The 20,667-nt window shown below is 45.2% G+C and overlaps 1 protein-coding gene across 1 annotated transcript in view; it reads left to right on the forward strand.

Moving 5' to 3' along the window:
* Positions 1-1,671: 1,671 nt before the first annotated feature.
* The window catches only part of PELI2 (pellino E3 ubiquitin protein ligase family member 2), a 163,304-nt gene continuing 144,308 nt past the window's right edge, over positions 1,672-20,667 (forward strand). Inside the window, exon 1 of the mRNA XM_033953500.1 lies at positions 1,672-1,846. Within this exon, the coding sequence (XP_033809391.1) occupies positions 1,770-1,846 (77 nt within the window). The 5' untranslated portion in view covers positions 1,672-1,769. The remainder of the gene's footprint in view (positions 1,847-20,667) is intronic.

Here is a 20,667-nt window from a genome sequence, read left to right on the forward strand (position 1 = left end):
CCCCGGCAGCAGACCAGGAGCCCCTGAGCTGCTGCTTTCCAGCCGAACGGACTGCCGCCCGCCCGACTTGCCCCGCCCACCATGTTTTGACTTCCCCGACGCCTTGCGCGGCGCAGCCCCATCCGAGGACACCCCAGGCGCCGAGGATCGTCCCGCCACGCGGCTCGCGGAGGCAGTGATCGCTATGGCCGACAGGGCATCCCGTTTTGATCTGCGGGTCGGCCTGCCCTGCACCGCTAAACCTCCCGAACCCACCTGTTCTTCAGGATCCTCGAGCAGGGAATCGCCTGCACAAAAGGAAATCTCAGCCACATCCGAACCCACCGCAGCCGATCACTAAATTTGGTTGGTCAGCACTTAAAATGAGTGGCTATTGTGTGACATAGTCAGCCAAGTTTAAGCTGCTAACCAATAATATTCAGTGGAGATAGCAGGCTTTCTCCTGCTGAATATTAATGTTTAGCTGGCCAAATGCTATTTAACTGGCCAGGAGCTGAATATCAGGTGAAATCTGTTGGTTTCAGAGATATGCCCAAGTCTTGAAAATTATTGTAATACATTGCAGAGTTTTGGTTTAATTCTTAATTAAATGGGGTACAGTATTCAAATTTTGATAACTGCTTCACTGTATTTAGACCTTTTTCAAAGGCTAATCTAGTAAGGCAGCAATACAGAGACACTGGAATGTATTCAAATCATTTTTCTGTAAATACTCAATGGTGCCAAGATCCTTTTTGGTGACTCTACAATAATTGTTGAACTGTACAGGTTTCTGTTGAGAGGAGGAGAAAACCATACTGGCAACAAAGTTTAAGTATAAGGTCACTGCATAAAAACTAACGAAAAAGATAAGGAAGCCAATAAAGCAGAACAACTTTAAGCTTAATATGATGCTTATTGTATATCAGGGCATTATTGAATCAGGTCTCTGCTCGAGTGAATTTGCAAATCCCTGGCAGAAATCAGCATTGGATACTACCGTTGTTAATGTAAAAAATAGGTTTTGTTTAACAGAAATAGCTTTAGTTTTTATTAAAATATCTAGGAACCACATTGATCCAGTTGCCCAGTCTCATTTTATGCACGTTCTAAAACAGCTTGGAGGGGAGCATCATGGACTTTTTTTTTTCCCACTGATGCTGGAATATACGGTCCCCGTTTGGGAAAACCTCCGTGAGAACCTTCATATTTGCTTCTCACGTAAAAACAGAAATTGCGATTTATGCCAAACAGCGCTTTCCCGTGCAAAGCCTGTTATGTATGCCCGGACAAAAATAGACCTGTGCCTTTAAGAATTCCCTTTCTATTTTACTCTATGTTTACATAACAGAAAGGACTCTTTCAATGCGGGCAGAATGGGGGGTAACGGATTCACATTTACCCTGAAATACACTTTACACGTAGACAAACGCTGAGAAAACAAACAGCGCCACATGTAAAAAATATCACGCTTTGAACAGGGAATGTTGTTTCACGGTTTGCTGCCAATGTACTCACGTGTCTGGCGGTGGTCTGGGTGTCGCTCCCCCTCCCTCCAGTCAAGGCTTTTGGGAGCGTCCGTGACTGAAGCTCGGGCTAGCAAGGGTGCTTTAATCGGCTGTGCCTGGTTGGGGCGGGCTGTCAGTGTGGCTGCGGTGGAGGAGGACAGGAGGGGGTGGGGGGAGTCGATTGTTTCCTGGATGGAACTGTAAATCCCTCAGACAGAGAAAGGAAGCGCGAGACTCGGAAGGATTAACTTAAGTCGGGAGAACAGTGGCTACTTATTATCCATGTTTTCCCCGAGCCAGGAGGAGCACTGTGCCCCCAATAAAGAGGCTGTGAAGTACGGCGAGCTGGTAGTGCTGGGGTGAGTGTGGAGCCTGCTGCTCCTTCTTTCCCGCTCGCAAGGGGGAATAAAAAGCAGCCCGAGGTCACTTTATTGACAGGGAGGAAAAAAAATAATTTTACCCTAACAGTGTTTATAGCGTTGTGGAAGCTCAGCTCTTCAAGTTACTTCTGGTATTTTTTTTTTCTGCTCTTTTCACCTCATATACTGTGGATGCGGGTCGGTCACCTAGCTCTCTCTCTCTCTGTTGTATTGTGATTCTTATTTGCATATCGAATCCGTGTGCTCGAGACTACAAAGCCGGGCGATTGATGTTTGCCATTTACCTACAGGGCGAGACTGCACGCGCGCACCCCCTCCCCCCCCCCCGGGTGCTCTGAAAGCCTGTTTGCAAATGTAGGCTCCGGGATGGAAGCTGAGAGCTCAGTCTTCCAAACGGAGGTAATCACTAAGGCTGTCTTAATTTTTGCCCGTCCCTTCTCTTTACCACTTCTGGACTGCAGAGGTGGCAGTTAAAGTTGGTCTTTTTTGCACTCTATTCCACCCTCCTACCTTCCTCTGTAGTTTGTCTCACGAGTCACGGCCACCTTTTAGTGACAATAAAAACGGCGCTAAGCTGTTTAAACTGCCCAAGAGGCAACTGCAGTGGTTGGTGTTTTTAGTTTGTCTTTTTCGGGGTTGTACCTCTTAGTTCTACGGATTTTTGCTTTTATTCCTCATGGGCTGACCCCCCCCCCCCCCCCCCAGTGAGATGAACTGCTTCTAAAACATTTTCTTTCTACCCCTCTTCTCACACTTTGAAGAGTCCTATAGTAGAATTTTCCTTTGTCACCTTAGCTTGTTTGTTTTTCACCCTTTCAGCTGGGCTCTTTAATTTTCCCTTCTTAATCAAGTAAGGATCTATGGAAAGGTAGTTCAAAGTTGAAGACTGAGCTGTGACTTACACTTGGCCTATTTGCTCATAGCATAGTATGCTCCCCCTCCTTTTTCCCCCTAGGCACAGACCCCGTTCCCCAGTGAAGTCTGATGCCTAAGAAGCCCAGAAGGCCCTTCCTCCTCACATCTTTTTGTACAAGATTGCAGCTTTGCACACTTAAAAGCGGTCTAAGTGCTTCTGTGGGCCACAAGATGCAAGAAGGGTCCCAGTACTGAAATTGACTTGCACAATAGACAGCAGTGCACAGCATATTAAAGTATAAGGAAAGGAAGCTTTTTAGTAATTCACAGCTATTGTAAAAGTTGTGTGCCAATGTTTACTATGCCAGCACAGCACTAAAAAAAAATACTACCAGGTCTGAGACAGTGTTAAATAATCCATCTTAACCCAACCACTAGTAGCTTTCCACGTCGGGTCCTTCCCCCCCCCCCAACTTAACCTGACCTCCAACTCCCTGCCATCCCCCCCCCCCAACAAGATAGCTGACACTCCTGACAATCCCTGGCAGACTAGTGGTTCTTGATCTTGATATTTAAAAATATCATTCTTGGTAGTCTTCTAGTTTACCCCCTCCCATGCATCTCAAGACTGGAATGGCAGAAGTGATGCCCACATTTTCCTGTCTCTGGCGCTGCCATGATTCAAAATGGTGTCACCTGACCCCTAGTGCTAGGGATCATGGCAGTATAAGAAAAATGAGCGAGTAGGCATCACTCCTGCTTTTCCAGTCTTGAGATGCATGGGATGGGTTTGAGGGGAGGGGAGTACAGTAGACTACCCAGGGATACAATCTTGTTTTTAAATGTTGGGCTTACAGGAAGCTGTGGATTACTGCTGCTATTTTAATGTGACAGTAAGTTGCATACCCATATTTTATGGGAAACTCATGTTAGAAGCCATGCCATCATGGGCTCTAATACACAGCTTTCTGCATCGGTCCTTCACTTTTGAATTTATCCCTTGTTTATTCCCTTTAATGTGTTGTTTTCCTTATGTTGTCTACCAGCATGGCCTGCAGAATTACAAATAAGAGTGGGGCAAAGGTTGTCTCTGCAGTAACCACACAGCCTAAGGCCTCTTGTACCCCAACACCATCTTATTTTGATACCATCTCACTTCTCTACCCTCACTGACACTCTACCCGCACTGACAATTGCCATGACTGTCACCAAACCCACTCTGTGTCCCAGAAGGAGTGCTTCTGCTTGGGATGTGGAAGGTAAAAGGGGGAAGTCAGCGGGAGGGGAAACTCATCACTACCTCGCTCATCCCAGGAGCAAATTTAACCAATGAAGCAATGATACCAGCTTCTTGACATCAATCAGTACCCGCTTGAGACAGAAGTTGAGCACCAAGTCAAACCTACCCCTCCACTCTTGTGCCACCCCCAAGAGGAGAGTGCTTGTGGGGAAAAGGAAGCATGCCCTGGAAACTAAATACGTCTCCTCCTCGTCTTCTGTCTCGAATGGGAGAGAAGTGGTTTTCAAGCTCCAGTTGGGACACCATGTCATATGCAGTAATGGTGGCTGCCTGCCACCCACCCACCCACTCCTCTCTGCCCCTTCCACCTTTGTGGCAGGTGGCTTTTGTGCTGCTGGGGGACTGACTGGGCTTGATCTTAAGTACAGCATGGCCTCTTCTGATTGGCTAGGATTTGCATCCTACATCCTGTCATTGGCTATAAGTCATAGGGAGCAACAGGGCGATGTTGAAATCCAAGATGTATAGGAAGATGATGTCTTTCTGTAGTTCCCTAGCAGTTGTGAAAAAGCCTTGGAGAATGTTTTACATTAGCTAAAGTCTCGAAATAAAAGTGGTTCTTTTTAATGAGGATCATAGGGAAGTTATCACACCCAACTTGGCCCTCCCCCTGGGGTGCATGCTGAAAGATCTGCAGCATGTATCATCATTCCACGGGCAGATGTGAATGGCAGGTAAAGGGAAACTTTAGTATGTCATATGGCTTGATGAACATCTAGAAGTTCTGTTTCATGGAGGAAGTGTGGTGCTTTCAGTTCTACTAATATGGGTACTTTAAGAAACAACTATGTGCCTTCAGGTGCTGCTGGCAGTTCAGGAAGCGATGCCCTCTGTACCCAGAGCTTCTTGGTGCAACCAATCTTGCTCCTATAGGCATGCCTCTGTTACGTTGTGATACTGTTGAGGGAGGAGGTAGGTGTGCTCCGCTCCCTATTGCTCGGAGAGGATCTCCTAGTGTTCCGCCTATCACAAGCTTTACCACTACCAGTGATACCACCTCTTCATGGCCCATAACAAATTATCCCTCAACTTGGTAAAAAAAAAAAAAAATCCAGATCTGATGTTAGTTAGAAATTCCTCAACTGATTTGGTTGTGCTGATTCATAACCTTGAAGTCCACCAAGATGAACATCTCTGTATATGTGGTTATATTCTATATATGTAATGTATATTTTCTTGGGCTACTTGCTAATAAGAAGAAATCCCTTCAGCTTGCTCAAAACATCCCCGATCATTTACTTTGTGGGGCTGCTAAATACGTAGAATATGATCATATTGTATTTCACAGGTTTGTGTGCTGTACTAGCTGCTTATTGCTCAGCAGGTGATATTCAAAATCTGTACCTTGATTTTTAAAGTATTATCTGGCCTTGGTCCTCCTTATCTGGCTGTCCTACTGAGATGCTATCAACCAGCATGTGTGTTATGCTCCGATTTATTGATGGTCCTAGCTGCATATGAGGCTAACTTGACTTGAATAAGACCCATGGCATTTTAGCAGGAATTCCCTGTCTTATTCATTTTTGTATAGTACCCAATTTTTATATGATTTAGATGATAGTTGAAATATCTTCTGTTTTCCCTTGCATACACTTGATTTCATCTTGAGATGTACTGGGTTTAGAAGATTATGTATCACAAGATGGAGATTGATTAATTAAAGAAGTTTTTTTTAGGTATTTCTTACATATCTAAACCATATTTTTGCTTATTTCTCATTTAGAAGTTTATATTATTTTTCTTTTACTTTTGATGCTTTACTTTTGATTTTATTCATTTAGACAGTAACTAGATTTTATGGATGAATGTTTTGTTGTATGCTGTAGAGAAGAGTTATGAACTAGATGTGTTGGGTTTAAAATATAAATAATTCAGTTGCTGGAGAAGAAAACACTCCTCCTCAGGAGCATGGCTGCTATTCCAATCTTCTCCCCTCCCTCTGTTATCTGCTTCAAGGAAGAGGGGGGAACCTCCCAACTGTCAAAAGTGTAGAAGGTGGTGTGGATTTTGAACTGCTACCTCCTGAGCTTCTGCAGCCTTAGGAGATGCTGTAGAAGAGGTGAGGGGCACATGCCTTCTCCCTCTTGATTTTTGTAGTCAAGGACTTCCCACCTATGCCCTCCCCTGCTTCCAACTGCTCACCTGTCTTTCATGGCAAGAGAAAGAGGTTTGAGGAAGACCCCCCACCCCTCCATATTTCTTCACTCAATGTGTAATTAAACTCTGGAATTCATTGCTGGAGAATGTGGTGAAAGCAGTTAGCTTAGCAGGGTTTAAGAAAGGTTTGGATAATTTCCTAAAAGAAAAGTCCATAAGTCATTTTTAAGATGGACTTGGGGATATCTGCTGCTTATCGCTAGGATAAACAGCATAAAATCTGTTTTACTCTTTGGGATCTTGCCAGGTACTTGTGATCTGGGTTGGAAACAGGATACTGAACTTGATGAACCTTTAGTCTGTTCCAGTATGGCAACTCTTATGTTCTACTGGAGATTCTACCTTTGTAAGAGGGGCAAGAGATGAGGAATGGTAAAGGGAGCCCAGACTACCATATGGCTCCTGAAAAAGGAGGACGGATTGAGACGTTTGGGTTTTACTTCTGCTGAAAGCAATGGAAGTAAGGAGGATGGATTGAGACATCTGGGGTTTACTTCCAATAAAAGCAATGGAAGTAAAACCCGGATGTCTCAATCCATCCTCCTTTTCTGGAGTCATATGATAACCCTATGCATGCCCTGTTCCAGTGCAGCAGGACACTGATCCCAGAGGGGTGGGACTTTGAACTGGGCCCTCCCTCTCCCTGGTGGCACACTTGGTCTGTTCCCTTTTCCTATCCTGACCTACGAAACTGATGGATCACTCTCTCCCTGTCCCCTTGAATCTGCAGATCACTTTCTGAGGTCAGTCTTGTTTCACCATATGTCAAGTTGCTTCATGTATACCTGGAGATTCTGGATCTTGAGGAGGAGCTACCTGCTGGTATAGACCAGGGGTAGGCAATTCCGGTCCTTGAGAGCCACGGGCAGGACAGGTTTTCAGGATATCCACAATAAATATGCATGAGATAGATTTGTATCTCAAGGAGGCAGTGCATGCAAATTCATTTCGTACATAGTCATTGTGGACATCCTGAAAACCTGACCTGCCCGTGGCTCTCGAGGACCGGAATTGCCTATCCCTGGTATAGACTGTTATTGAGGCATTGCTATTCTATAAGTTCATATGGTTGTTGAACAAATCTTTTGAGTTTACAATACAATACAACTTCTTGTATCCTGTAGTTTTCTATATGGAATCAATATGACTCACAGCAAGATGATTTTACATTAATGATTAAAGATTTAGAGATGAGAGAATTTAACATTGATGGTTCAGATTTATAGGAACAGAGCTTTGGAATGATCTTCCAAATGCACTATGAAAAGTGTCTTCTTATACGTTTAGAAAATTGTTAAAAACTTTTTATTTGTAATGATTGTTAAATGAATAATTTGGTATTGGCACAATATCTTTTTAATTGTTGTTATCCGCCTAGAATCTATTGTGAGAATAGTGTGGAATATAAATAAATTAGAATAGAATAGGAGTTGATACATAGGGGTGACTGCTCTAGAAAAGAGACCCACTCGTCATCTATTTTAATGAGACTGTTAACTTTTACTCATATAGGCAATATCCAGGGGTGTCCTCTGGTTTCACCTATATTTAGGTGGCCCAGGAAAGCATATCCTACTTTCAGCTTGCCCAGTGGTATTTTAGTCACATCGTTAATGTACGAGTCTTGATGAATGCTGTGGAACTGGTACCCTTCTCAGATCACAAAGCTGTGGTCATGAAAGGGCTGTACTTAGCCCTGCTTGAGCCGTCTACTTGTACTCTAACAACTCCCTCCTGTTAAAGGATGGGTTTGTTGTGGTGGTCTTGGAGTTTTCAATGGATGGGTTCTCTTGGGAGGCCAACTTTTTTTCAGTTTGTCAATGGTAGGATTTGGGAGAAAGTCAACTTTTGTGTTCTCTGTCATAAGTACACCAGTGGCGTTGACGGGAAGAGGTGTTGCATAATCAAACTATTTTTGGAGGAAATGTTTGTTGCCCATCTCTGGTGTCCAGAATAAGGCTCTGTAACTGATATATATATATATATATATATATATATATATATATATATATATATATATATATATATATATATATATTTAAGAATAAGTATTCTTTCTGAGATATTAAGGATTGGTGAGACCAAGGGTCCCATGTGAGGTCAGTGGAGGTCAGTCCCATATGAGAAGTGGACTGTGGCTCATATCTCCTCTTCTTCTGTGGGTTGTAGAAGGGGAAGGGGCACAATATGCAGATGGTATACTTTCTAGGTACAGATGGTGTCTCCTTCATGGATCAGGGCAAGAGCTAAGGAATTTTTCTAGGCTCTTCTCTCTGGATTCGGTCAACTCTCATTTGCAAAATTCTGTGGGAGGAGCTACCTGTTGTCAGCAACGGGAACAGATATCAGCTGGATGAACCCTGGAGTCTAGCTGACTGCCTAAGTAATCCTCAGCCAGATGTTATTTTTTCCCTTAGGCATCATTTTTATGTCATTTTGACTTGCTAGAGCCCGATCTCCTGCAGGTCCTGGTTGAAGCCCTGGAGATTGGGAAGTTCGATCTCTTGCTGTTCTGTCTCTGTAGGGTGGAGGAGAAGCCTAATGGTTAGTGCAGCAGTCTTAAGTACCTGGGAAGCTGGTTTCAGTTCCCATTGCAGCTCCTTGTGACTCTGGGCAAATCACTTCAAGTTTTATTAAAATTTTGATGTATCACAATATCATTAATTCAAAGCGATTTACAATTAAAAACAGGGTCTTAATTATTAACTACAACAGAAACACACAAACATGATGTACTGATACATAAGGGAAGTAGGGAGAACTACAAAATAAGCATAGTAAAGAACACATGAAAGGAAAGTACAAAAGGAGGGTAAAAAAATTTTGAAAAGTATTGAGAAAAATTGAAAAGAAAATTAAGAACTTTTTAAAAAAATTTAATTTTATTAAATTTCTCGGAGCCTAAGACAGAGGACATATGAGTTTATGCAGAGAATGGGATCAAAAGAGACTCCAATGATTAGATCTCAAAAGCATCCTTGTACAACCAGCATTTTAACAGTCCTTTAAATTTACTTAGGGCTCCTTTTACAAAGGCGCGCTAGCGATTTTAGCGTGCGCTAGCCTCTACTGCCTCCTTTTAAGCATGCGGTAATTTTTCGGCTAGCGCGCGCTATAGTGCACGCTAATCTTGTGCGTGCGCAAAAAACGCTAGTGCACCTTAGTAAAAGGAGCCCTTAGTGATTTTTCTTCCCTAAACGATGGTAAGGAATCCATATTCCATTGCCCTAGATACAAAATAAATCCCCATATATAAAATGTAAATCACTTTGATTATAACCATAGAAAGGTAGTGTATTCAAATCCCATCCCCTTTCTCTTATAAGATTTAGGCCAAACCACTATCAGAGTGGCTGGCTATGTTTTATTAAAACTTGTTATACTGCTTGTTCTTATGACAAGTCCAAGTGGTTTACAATTATACAAAATTTAGGGCTCCTTTTACAAAGGCGCGCTAGGGCCTTAATGCACGGAATAGCGCGCGCTATAATGCCGCTACCACCTCCTTTTGAGCAGGCGGTAGATTTTTGGCTAGCGCGTGCTAATCCGGTGCTTGCGGTAGAACCCATAGTGCACCTTCGTAAAAGGAGCCCTTAAAAAAGGAACTCCATTTAAAACAGGACAGACCTACATAGTTCTATAGTCTGGATCAGACTTGTTTTGATAATCTTTTGGGGGTTTAATTTACTTCATATGTATAGCTGCTCTGTAGGTAGCTTTTTTTATGTCTTTACATCAGAAGAAAACCTTCAATAGGATGGATCATGTGTATCTCTCAGTTTGTAAGTCTTTTCCACCTCCTATACTGAACTGCATTGTGCTTATTTATGGTTCACTGGTTTTTGGCAGTACCCCTGGTATTTGGGAGGGGAGTACATCAAGGGTGCTCATTGTTTGGGCAACTACATTCATTAGACATTGAGCTGTTCCTATGCCTCATATGCAGGCAGCTCACTATATTGACCTTTAGGTGATGCTGTTGATCTATATTGATAAAATGCTGCTTGTGGTTTGTTACCCAGAAAATATAGAGATGATATAGGCCTGCCAATAGGTCTATTCTGCTGCATTCTCCAGCAAGATCAACTGGACCAAATGCTCAGATCTTTGTAGAACTTTTCATGAGGCAGAGAGACTGTAAAGTACTTAGAGGTCTACTTTTCTGTCATGGAAGTCCTAGCCTCAACTGCTGTGAGCTGGTGGAAACAATGGAGATCTGCCCAAGCTCATGGTTGGGTCTTGAGCAACTAGTGTCCTTCCAGGGCATGATCTTATAGCAAAATCAGCTGATAGTGAGCATGATTTGACACCAACTGACCACCCTGGAGTTCCAAGTCTGAACTCAGGATAAGCTACTGATTTCTTCTGTGCCAGTAGGGGTCTCCCTGTGAAGGAATGAGAGTCATGGGTTATTGTGTCTTGAGGAGTTGGGTAAGCGCTTTTTGCCCTCAGGTTTTGCAAATATCTGCCCCATTTTAAAAAATGAAAAAGCCCCCCCCCCGGCCAATGACGGCCCTCCTTGACATCCCCCTAATAAACTGGCACCGGGACCAATCTCCCTCCCCACTGCGTCAGTGAAAATTGGCAGGAGGGATGCCCACTCCCTCCTTCCCCCGAACCAGGCACCCCGAACCATCCCTCCCCCTCCCCCTTTCTCTCCCCCCCCAAAAAAAAGCAAGAGGGATGCCCACTTCCTTCTTCCACTGGATGCACTCCGAACCTCCCCTCATGATGCACTGAAGAGGGGAAGGCCTGCCATTTTGGATTGGTGGGCCTCAGAGCTGGAGGGGCTAGGTTACTTCCTGTTCTCTTCAGAGAAAAGTACTGGGGGGATGTTCAGGGGAGCATCCGGTGGCAGGAGGGAGTGGGCATCCCTCCTGCCTTTTTTTTTGGGGGGGGGGAATAAGGGGAGATGGTAGGGGATGGTTCGGTGGGTGGCACCTAGTGTGGGGGATGGGACTCTGTTGGCAGGAGGGAGTGGGCATCCCTCCTGCCAATTTTCGTTAGCTTCGGGGGGGGGGGGGGGGGGAGGGAGGGAAGTATCCGGTACTAATTCATCAAGGAGATATCAGGGAGGGCTGTCATTGGGTGGGGGGGGGGGCTTTTCTTTTTAAATTGGGCAGATATTGTGGTGTGTCTGTGCCCATTAAAAAAAAGGTTTGGCATGTTATAAATATTTTTGTATCAGTGGGACTGTTCTCATTTCCAAACCTGTCATTTTTGGTCACTGCCCACATTTACCCCCCAACACACCAGCCTCTACAAACAAATTAACCTTTGTTACAAGTTTCTAGGAGGAAGAGAGGTCAAAGGTGAGCACAGCAGGAGGCAGAGGTTAACTTATTCTCTTTAGTTTTGATAGTTTTAGTTTTATTGTCAGTTTTACTAGCCAGATGCACTGATTAGGCACCTGGCTGTCATTTGTGATGAGTACTAGTCATGCCCTCAAGGGAACATAGGCAAGCCCTCTTCATAAGGGGAGGGCGGGGGGTGGAGAACTGAGGAGGATACCTGAAATTTTCAGATTTTATGGCATTCAAAGGGGATATTGATTTGATTTCCCAACAAAACTGTAATTCAAGAGGTGGAGAAGGAAAGAAAACGAAACAAAACCCGGATACGGACGTGCTTGGAGAGCAGAGGCTACTTTATTATCATGTTATCCCTGAGCCAGGAGGAGCAGTGCAGGCCCTAGTATAGAGGCTTTGAAGTAAGGTGAGCTGGCGGTGCTGGGGTGAATGTGGAGCTACTGCTTCTGCCTTCTGTAAAAGGGGAGAAAGAACAACATGAGGTTACTTGCACATTCATTCTGTCCAAACAGCATGTACAGTTGTGAAATCTTGCTCTTGCAGGCTACTTCTGCTAATTTTCTGCTCTCTTTACCTCTTTCCACTGGGTTCCCAAGCTCCCTTGGTTTTTTTAGTGCATTCTGATCGTTATTTACACATCAAATATTTATGCCTTGTTGCCTTTTACTTACATGGTGAGACATTTTTGCCCTCCTGCCCCCCACCCCCCACCGTCCTGTGGATTGGAAGCATGTTTGTAAATGTCAGGCTCTAGAGTTGGAAATGGGATTACCCAGAAGGGACTAAGGGACAGATGTGTCTTTGACAGCTTTGTTCTTCCTGGCTGCTGCTAAATGTGCTGTTCTGTCTGCAAAGAATGGGGGTCTTCGAGGGACTTCATATCTCTTTTTATTTAAAAATTCAATGCTCTTTCCTTTCAATATAAATTGTATATTTTTATATTGGTTTTCCATGCTTTGTGAAAGGTGAAATATTAAGTAAGTAAATCAAATCAAATTCTGGGGACGAGAGGGAAGAATATCCTCCAAATCTACAAAAAAATTTTGGTTAGGTGTCCCTTAAATCAAGGGCGAGCCAGATTTGAAAGCTGGGCTTTCCCAGTAACACGTGAGTTCAATTTTGATGCGGCTTCTCCTGCTGGAGCAGGGGTGGACATCTTGAGGCTCATGGGTCAAATGTGGTCTGCCATTTAATTTTATGTGGCCCGCAAAACCATGAGAAGCACACAGAAAACAGCAACAACCAAAGTTTTTGTCAATTTTAAATACTGTGTTTTACAAATATTTGCAGAATAACCACTCTAGCAGTTTTTTTCCATTGTTTTTAGTTAAATTTTTACTGGTTTATCTCTGAAAGCCTATGGGGTTCTGTGCATTTATGGTTCTGACATTATGTAATGTTGCAGCACGCAAGGGATGGTATCGATATTCATGCAGCTCTCTGGTCCAGATTCTGTAATCAGGGCAGTTGGCGGCCGCCTTAAAAGCGGCCACTGATCACGTGTCAGTTATGCGCCAGCGCTGGCTAGATAATTGCACCTCTGGCAAAGGTAGGTGCCATAAATATAGGCCAGGGTTTCTGGTGCCTATCTTTGACGTGAATTGCACCTCTGAAGTTGCCTACTGACGCCTAATGCCATTTCTGACGTTAGTAAAAAAAGAAAAAAAGTATTATAGAGGCCTATGACGACCATGGATGCCAATTGAGTCTGTATGATCTTCAAAGCTTATAGACATACAGTATGGTACTTCTGAGGTCTGTTAGCCTGAACAAATATTAAATGTCTTAAGTCTAAAGACTCCTTTTAGTTAGTTATCTATTGCTTTATTCTAAAGGAGGTCTGAAACACTTGAGCCTGGTAGTGTGGACTTGTATTTCTGACGTTAGCCATGCCTATAGTGAGTGGTGTTAGGTGCTGGTAGGTGCCTCCGGAGGTGATTCTGGCGCCTTTTATGTAGGCACCGGCAAGCGTTTTAAATTTTAAGTTAACTGCCATTTCAAATGGCGTTTGCTAATTAACTTAAGGCCCCTAAGTTTAGGCGCCGGTTAGAGAAATTCCCTCAGTGTACAAAGGTTGGCCACTCTTGTGCTAGAGAAACTTTCATTTGAAGGGTGATGGCTCTGAGTAGGGTTACTAGATGTCCGGATTTCCCCGGACACGCTCTCCTTTTCGAGGACATGTTCAGGGGTCCGGACGGCTTTTCAAAACCCTGCACTTTGTCTTCGTTTTGAAAAGCTTCCTCAAAATCTCATTGGGTAGGAAGCCATCTGCGCATGCGCGGATACCCTCCTGCCCAACGAGAGCAGGCAGTGGGGTAGGGGGTGGGGTGGGTAAGTGGAACTGGGTGGGCCTGGGGGGTTGGTCTAGGGGTCCGGATTTACTAAAGATTTGTATTGGGGGACGAGAAATAGGGGGTTATAATGCACTTGGGGGTCTTCTGAGAGCCTCATGTTTTTTGACATGAAAATGGGGATGCAGCATTAGGTTAACCATCAATGTGCACTAAAGAACAGGATTTGCACAAAAAAAGGGGAAGGGTGGCTTTAAACTGAAGCTAGCCATGATTATATTCCAGCGATTAATCCTCTGTATTGTCTGGTATTCAGTATTAGAGGTGCAGAAAGCTCAGAATCTTAATTTAAAACAAGGTAGTTAGGCAGTGAAGTTGTCACACATGACATCAGAAAAGAAAAACTTGGATTCCTATTCTTACAGGAAATCTAAATGTTTATTTTATCAGCTTGATGTGGAGCTTTAAGTAATCATCCTGGTGTCATGTTCATGCCTTGCTGTTAGAACAGCAATCTTTTATAGGAAACTATCTGGCTTCATAATAAAGTGGAAAAAATTGAATGTTGTCCTGTAAAAATAGATATTATTGATTTGATGGAGTATTTTTTTTTTTTGTGAATCATATTTACATATACTGTATTTTTCAGTCTATAAGAAGCACCTGTCCATAAGACGCACCTCCCTGTAGAGGAGGAAAAACCAAGGAAAATAAATTCCTCTTCTATAGGGGGGTGCGTCTGGTGGTCTGGTGCATCTGGTGCTAAGCAGCCTGAAGCCACCCGCACCCAAAGCAGCCAGCCCACAGTCAGAATCTACCCGCATGCGAAGGAGCCCGCCCGATGACACCTGCACCTGAAGCCTCCGGCCTGCAGCCCAGTCAGAAGCCATCGCATCGAAGGAGCCCGCCCGAAGCTACCCGCACCTGAAGCCTCCGGCCTGCAGCCCAGTCAGAAGCCATCGCATCGAAGGAGCCTGCCCGAAGCCGCCTGTACCTGAAGCCTCCGGCCTGCAGCCCAGTCAGAAGCCATCGCAGCGAAGGAGCTCGCCTGACGCTGCTGGCACCTGAAGCTTCCCGCCTGCAGCCCAGTCAGAATCCGTCGCATCGAAGGAGCCCACCCGAAGCCACCCACATCCGAAGCCGCCAGCCCGAAGCCGCCCTGCTACCTTTTTAAAGTTGCGATGCTCTCCTGGGCTGTCTTTGGAAGCAGTGCAGAGCCAATTATTGAGCCAATTATTGAGCCAATTATTGGTGTGGGACCAGGCAGGAAGCGCAAAGGTCACGCTCCTGCATCACGCCGCTCTGCTCTGCTTCTAAAGACAGCCGTCCGGCAGGAGAGCACGGCAACTTTTAAAAAGGTACCAGGGTAGGGGGGGGGGAAGGTGTATTCGCTCCATAAGACGCACCCACTTTTCCACCCCCTTTTACAAAGGGCTAGATTCACTAAGCCCACCGATCAACTTCTGACCACTTAGCGACCCCTTTATGACCCGATTTTCCTCTGACCCAATTCACTAACCTCCAATCATCCTCCGATCCATGCATGTAAAAGAGGGAAAACGGCATTCAAATGTAGGCAGGAAGTGATTCACTAAAATAAAAAAGCAACACCGACTGGGCTGGCCAATCCAAAAATAAGCGACTGCTGAGGACCAGTCGCTGAGGTCCTTCTGCCTTCTGCTGCCCTGCTCTCAGCCCTAATCTCCTGCCCTCTCCTGCCTGCCCCAATCTCCTGCTCTTGCCCGAATCTCTCCTGCCTCCCTGACTCTCCTGCTCTTCTCCGCAGTGCAAGCCTGTGGTTTTAACCCGCAGGTTTAAAGCGGGTTAAAACCACCGGCTTGCAAAAAAATTAAAAAACAGTTTAAAAAAATTATTTGCCTGGTTCAGAGGGCCAGCGCATGTGTAGACCACCTACAGATGGTCTGTGCATGGGTTGGGATCACTATAGAGCGATCTGGGTAGGTGGTTGGGGGCGTGATTCTGATCGCCCTCATTTGCATGAGGGCGATTCGTGAATCAGCCCCCTGGACACGGATCGTGAATCTAGTCCAAAGCCCGATAGTGTGGGCCAATGTGGTAAATGCTCTGATACCCATAAGGTATAACAAAGGAGTCTTGAGGATGAGATGTCAATAATTCAGCCACGGGTGTAAAGTTCAAAGTTCACTTTATTGATAGTAGCACTGTGAGGACATTTCATCCTTACAACTCCTTTGTTGTGCCTTGATTGTCTAGTCGTTGAGGCCTCCTTGGGCTCTCTTTTTGGTGCTGACACCCTTAAGAACATAATTGCCATACTGGGACAGACTGAAGGTCTATCAAGCCCAGTATCCCGTTTCCAAAAGTGGCCAACCCAGGTCCCAAGTACTGTACCTGGCTAGATCCCAAGTAGTAAATCAGATTTTATGCTGCTTATCCTAGGAATAAGCAGTGGATTTCCACAAGCCATCTTAATAACGGCCTATGGACTTCTCTTTTAGGAAATGATCCAAGCCTTTTTTTAAACCCGCTAAGCTAACTGATTTCACCATTCTCCGGCAATGAATTCCAGAGTTTGATTACATGTTGTATGAAGAAATATATTTTCTCCAATTTTTTAAAAATCTATTACTTAGTAGCTTCATCGCATGCCCCCTAGTCCTAGTATTTTTGGAAAGAGTGAACAAGCGATACACATCTACTCGTCAGAGAATTTGCCACATGGCTTTGTAAAAGAGGCCCTTAATGTTTTACACTAATGGTGCTCAGTTAGACATCCGGGATAGGTCTACAAGTGCCTTTTGTTTTTATCTACAATGCTGTACTTAAGAATCTGATTATGTATTAACTATTTATGAAAATGTCAGTAAATCAACAGTGAGCTGTTTGTGGTATAGAGTTCAGAACTTTAGCCAATGAAATGGCTTTGATGCTTATTGTCACTTGAGAGGCTGTGGCTTGCGTGCAAAACTGTTTCAGCACTTTCAAGTCACAAAATCCCACATTAGGTTGTTAACAACAGAAGAGGATACAATACGTATATGATTGTAGGAGAGAAAAATCGATGGTAGCTTTGCTAAAGAAAATTATGTAGTTGTTTTTGCTAATTTTTTTGTTTGTTTAATATACGGTACTAAAGAGCCAGACTACAGTGTTTTTCATTAGGCTGTATAAATTGATTTGCATGGTGACCCAACACAATTTGAAGCACCTCCTCCTTTTGGTTATGCTGTATTGAATGGTTTTGTGCCTTATTTTAAAAATATAAAAGATAAATTTGGTTTATTTAACAAACCAACATTTAATGCAATATTACACTTATATAGTCTGGGGGGGAGGGAGGTTCCACTTCAAAATCACTGAGCTCTGGAACAACCTTACCTCCCCTCTTCAGAACTTGAGCTCTCTCCAAGTTTTCCGCAAACATCTGAAAACCTGGCTTTTCTCAAAAAATGTAAGTCTCCCTCCAACTTAGGAATCAAGGAAACTCTTATATCTTGGCATCCCAAGTCCTCTAAATTTTCTTCACACTTCTACCTCTAACCCTCTGTTGTAGTTCCTTCCTATTTCTCCTACTGTAAACCGTGTCGAGCTCTACGAACGTGGAGATGATGCGGTATACAAACCTAAGGATTAGATTAGATTAGATTAGGTTCTAGCTTTTTTTTGCATATTGAAAGTCATAGGAAAAAAAAAGTTTGCAAACTCTACAGTGCATTGTTTTGTTTAAAGCAGCCATTTTCAACCCAGTCTTTGGGGGTACCCCTAGTCCCATCTGACTTTCAGGATATCCACAATGAATATGCATGAGAAAAAGCTGCTTGCAAATCTAATTCATGCATATTCATTGTGAGAAGCTGCTTGCAAATCTAACTCATGCAAATTCATTATGGATAACCTAAAATCCCAGTGGGACTAGATATGCACCGAGGGCTGAGTTGGGAGTGGTTGATTTAAAGCAGATCATGAGAGAAAGCTGCCAATTGTTCAGGACACATTAAGGTTGCAAATTTGATCTGGATTTGCATGACAGGGTTGATCCAGTCCTGGGTTTACCCCATTGTAATGCTGGGAATTATAGTCTTGCTTTTATTAGGGAATGCAATGGGGAAATCGGAACTACCGTATTTTCACGCAGATAATGCGCACCCGTGTATAACGCGCACACGGGTATAGCGCGCAGAAACCACGATTTTATGTATAAAAACTTTTGTATACCGCGCTCACGGGTATAACGCGCATGCTGACCGACTGTCCTTTCGCCCGCCCCGACTCTCCTCTGGCCACCCCGACTCTCCTTTCGCCCTCCCCGACTCTCCGTGCGCTGTCCCGACTCTCCGTTTACCCGCCCTGCCCTCCCCCCCGGCAGGACCGCTCGCACCCCCACCCCGAACGACCGCTCGCACGCGCTCCCACCCGCACCCGCATCCACGATCGGAGCAAGAGGGAGCCCGGCCGACTCCCCGACAATATCGGGCCAGGAGGGAGCCCAAACCCTCCTGGCCACGGCGACCCCCTACCCCCACCCCGCACTACATTACGGGCAGGAGGGATCCCAGGCCCTCCTGCCCTCGACGCAAACCCCCCTCCCTCCAACGACCGCCCCCCCCAAGAACCTCCGACCGCCCCCCCAGCCGACCCGCGACCCCCCTGGCCGACCCCCACGACATCCCCACCCCCCTTCCCCATACCTTTGTGTAGTTGGGACAGACGGGAGCCAAAACCGCCTGTCCGGCAGGCAGCCAACGACGGAATGAGGCCGGATTGGCCCATCCGTCCCAAAGCTCCGCCTACTGGTGGGGCCTAAGGCGCGTGGGCCAATCAGAATAGGCCCTGGAGCCTTAGGTCCCACCTGGGGTCGCGGCCTGAGGCACATGGTCGGGTTGGGCCCATGTGCCTCAGGCCGCGCCCCCAGGTGGGACCTAAGGCTCCAGGGCCTATTCTGATTGGCCCATGCGCCTTAGGCCCCACCAGTAGGCGGAGCTTTGGGACGGATGGGCCAATCCGGCCTCATTCCGTCGTTGGCTGCCTGCCGGACAGGCGGTTTTGGCTCCCGTATGTCCCAACTACACAAAGGTACGGGGAAGGGGGGTGGGGGTGTCGTGGGGGTCGGCCAGGGGGGTCGCGGGTCGGCTGGGGGGGCGGTCAGAGGTTCTTGGGGGGGGGTGGTCGTTGGAGGGAGGGGGGTTTGCGTCGAGGGCAGGAGGGCCTGGGATCCCTCCTGCCCGTAATGTAGTGCGGGGTGGGGGTAGGGGGTCGCCGTGGCCAGGAGGGTTTGGGCTCCCTCCTGGCCCGATATTGTCGGGGAGTCGGCCGGGCAAGAGGGCTTGGGCTCCCTCTTGCTCCGATCGTGGATGCGGGTGCGGGTGGGAGCGCGTGCGAGCGGTCGTTCGGGGTGGGGGTGCGAGCGGTCCTGCTGGGGGGGTGAATCGGGCGTCGGGCGGGGTGGGAACTATGTAGAAAAACTTTTGTATACCGCGCTCACGCGTATAACGCGCGAGGGGTATGCGCGGTAGGTAAAAACGCGTATAACGCGCGCGTTATATGCGTGAAAATACGGTACTAATTCCTGCATGTAATGGGGTAAACTCAGGATAGAATGAACCCTGTTCGGCAAATCTGGATCCAGCTGGCAACCCTAGAGCCAATGGTTCAATATAAGGTGGCTTCCAAAATTGCTGTCAACCCATGGAAATTAGAGCTTTCTGATAGGCTGTAATAAATAGGTTGAGGTAGTTTGGGTGGATTTAAATTAGAAATGGATATGAATGATTCCAAATTTTCCTGTATCATCTGCAAATTAAAAGCAGATTTTGAATAGAAACATGCAGAGTATGGTTAATAGAATTCTTTCCAAGCCCCTCTACATGTGTATGTGTATGTTCGCATGTATTTTTTATCTGCATTGTACCAGTGCATGTCTATCCTAGCTGGAAAGAAAGGAGAGGAAGAGGGGAAGGAAGTTTGAATGGAGTGGTTGCCAAACATTTCATTGCTTTGGAAGTAATAGCAGTAATATTGAAAAGAGTTTGAAAATAATAACAAAATGAATAATGAATCTATCCATTAGATATCACTGTCGATGGATATTAAAGGATGCATTTTACATTTGAACCACAGTAGCAAGGCAGTGGGCTTTGCTTTAGCTCTTCATTATTAGGTTGCAGCATAGCAAACTATAGGCTTGAACCACTAGTTGTCTCTGTGTAGAAGCAGTGGTTCACAACCTTGTCCTGGGGGACCCCCAGCCAGTCAGGTTTTCAAGATATCCCTAATGAATATGCATGAGAGAGATTTGCATATAATGGAAGTGATAGGTATGCAAATCTCTCTCATGCATATTCATTAGGGATATCTTGAAAACCCGACTGGCTGGGGGGGTCCCCCAGGACAGGGTTGGGAACCACTGGTATAGAGCAACCATGAGGAAAATCTACATACTGCAGTTGTTGTTATTAGATTTCACGGTAGAACTTACAAGGAACATGAAATGCACATTTGAATCACTAAGATCTAGGCAGGAATAAGGGTGTGGTAGTAGTTGAGAGAGTTTGGTGGGGATAGTATGAACAGCATTTCTGATTGTTTCCACTTCTTGTGTGTCTGTGACTATGAGAATAGAAAAGAAAGGGGTTGGTGGCTTATATGATACTTTTTCTCCCATTGAAATGTATTAGACCATTCTTGGGGGGGGGTACATTTTCTCTTTGGAATTTACCATCTAATCTGGCCCATTTTTAGCCTAATGTTTCTGTTGAGAAAAGTATTTTGTCCCCATTGAGATAAATGGACAGAGGTTTTCAACCCCTCTTGTGTAATTTCTGTCCAACATTCCATTCAGATTTAAAGAATAATAAAAACCATATTGTTGTCTATGTACAAATACCAAAAGGAAAAAACATTAAGAGC

The sequence above is a fragment of the Geotrypetes seraphini genome, chromosome 7 (assembly GCF_902459505.1).
Source record: "Geotrypetes seraphini chromosome 7, aGeoSer1.1, whole genome shotgun sequence".
Lineage (NCBI taxonomy): Eukaryota > Metazoa > Chordata > Amphibia > Gymnophiona > Dermophiidae > Geotrypetes > Geotrypetes seraphini.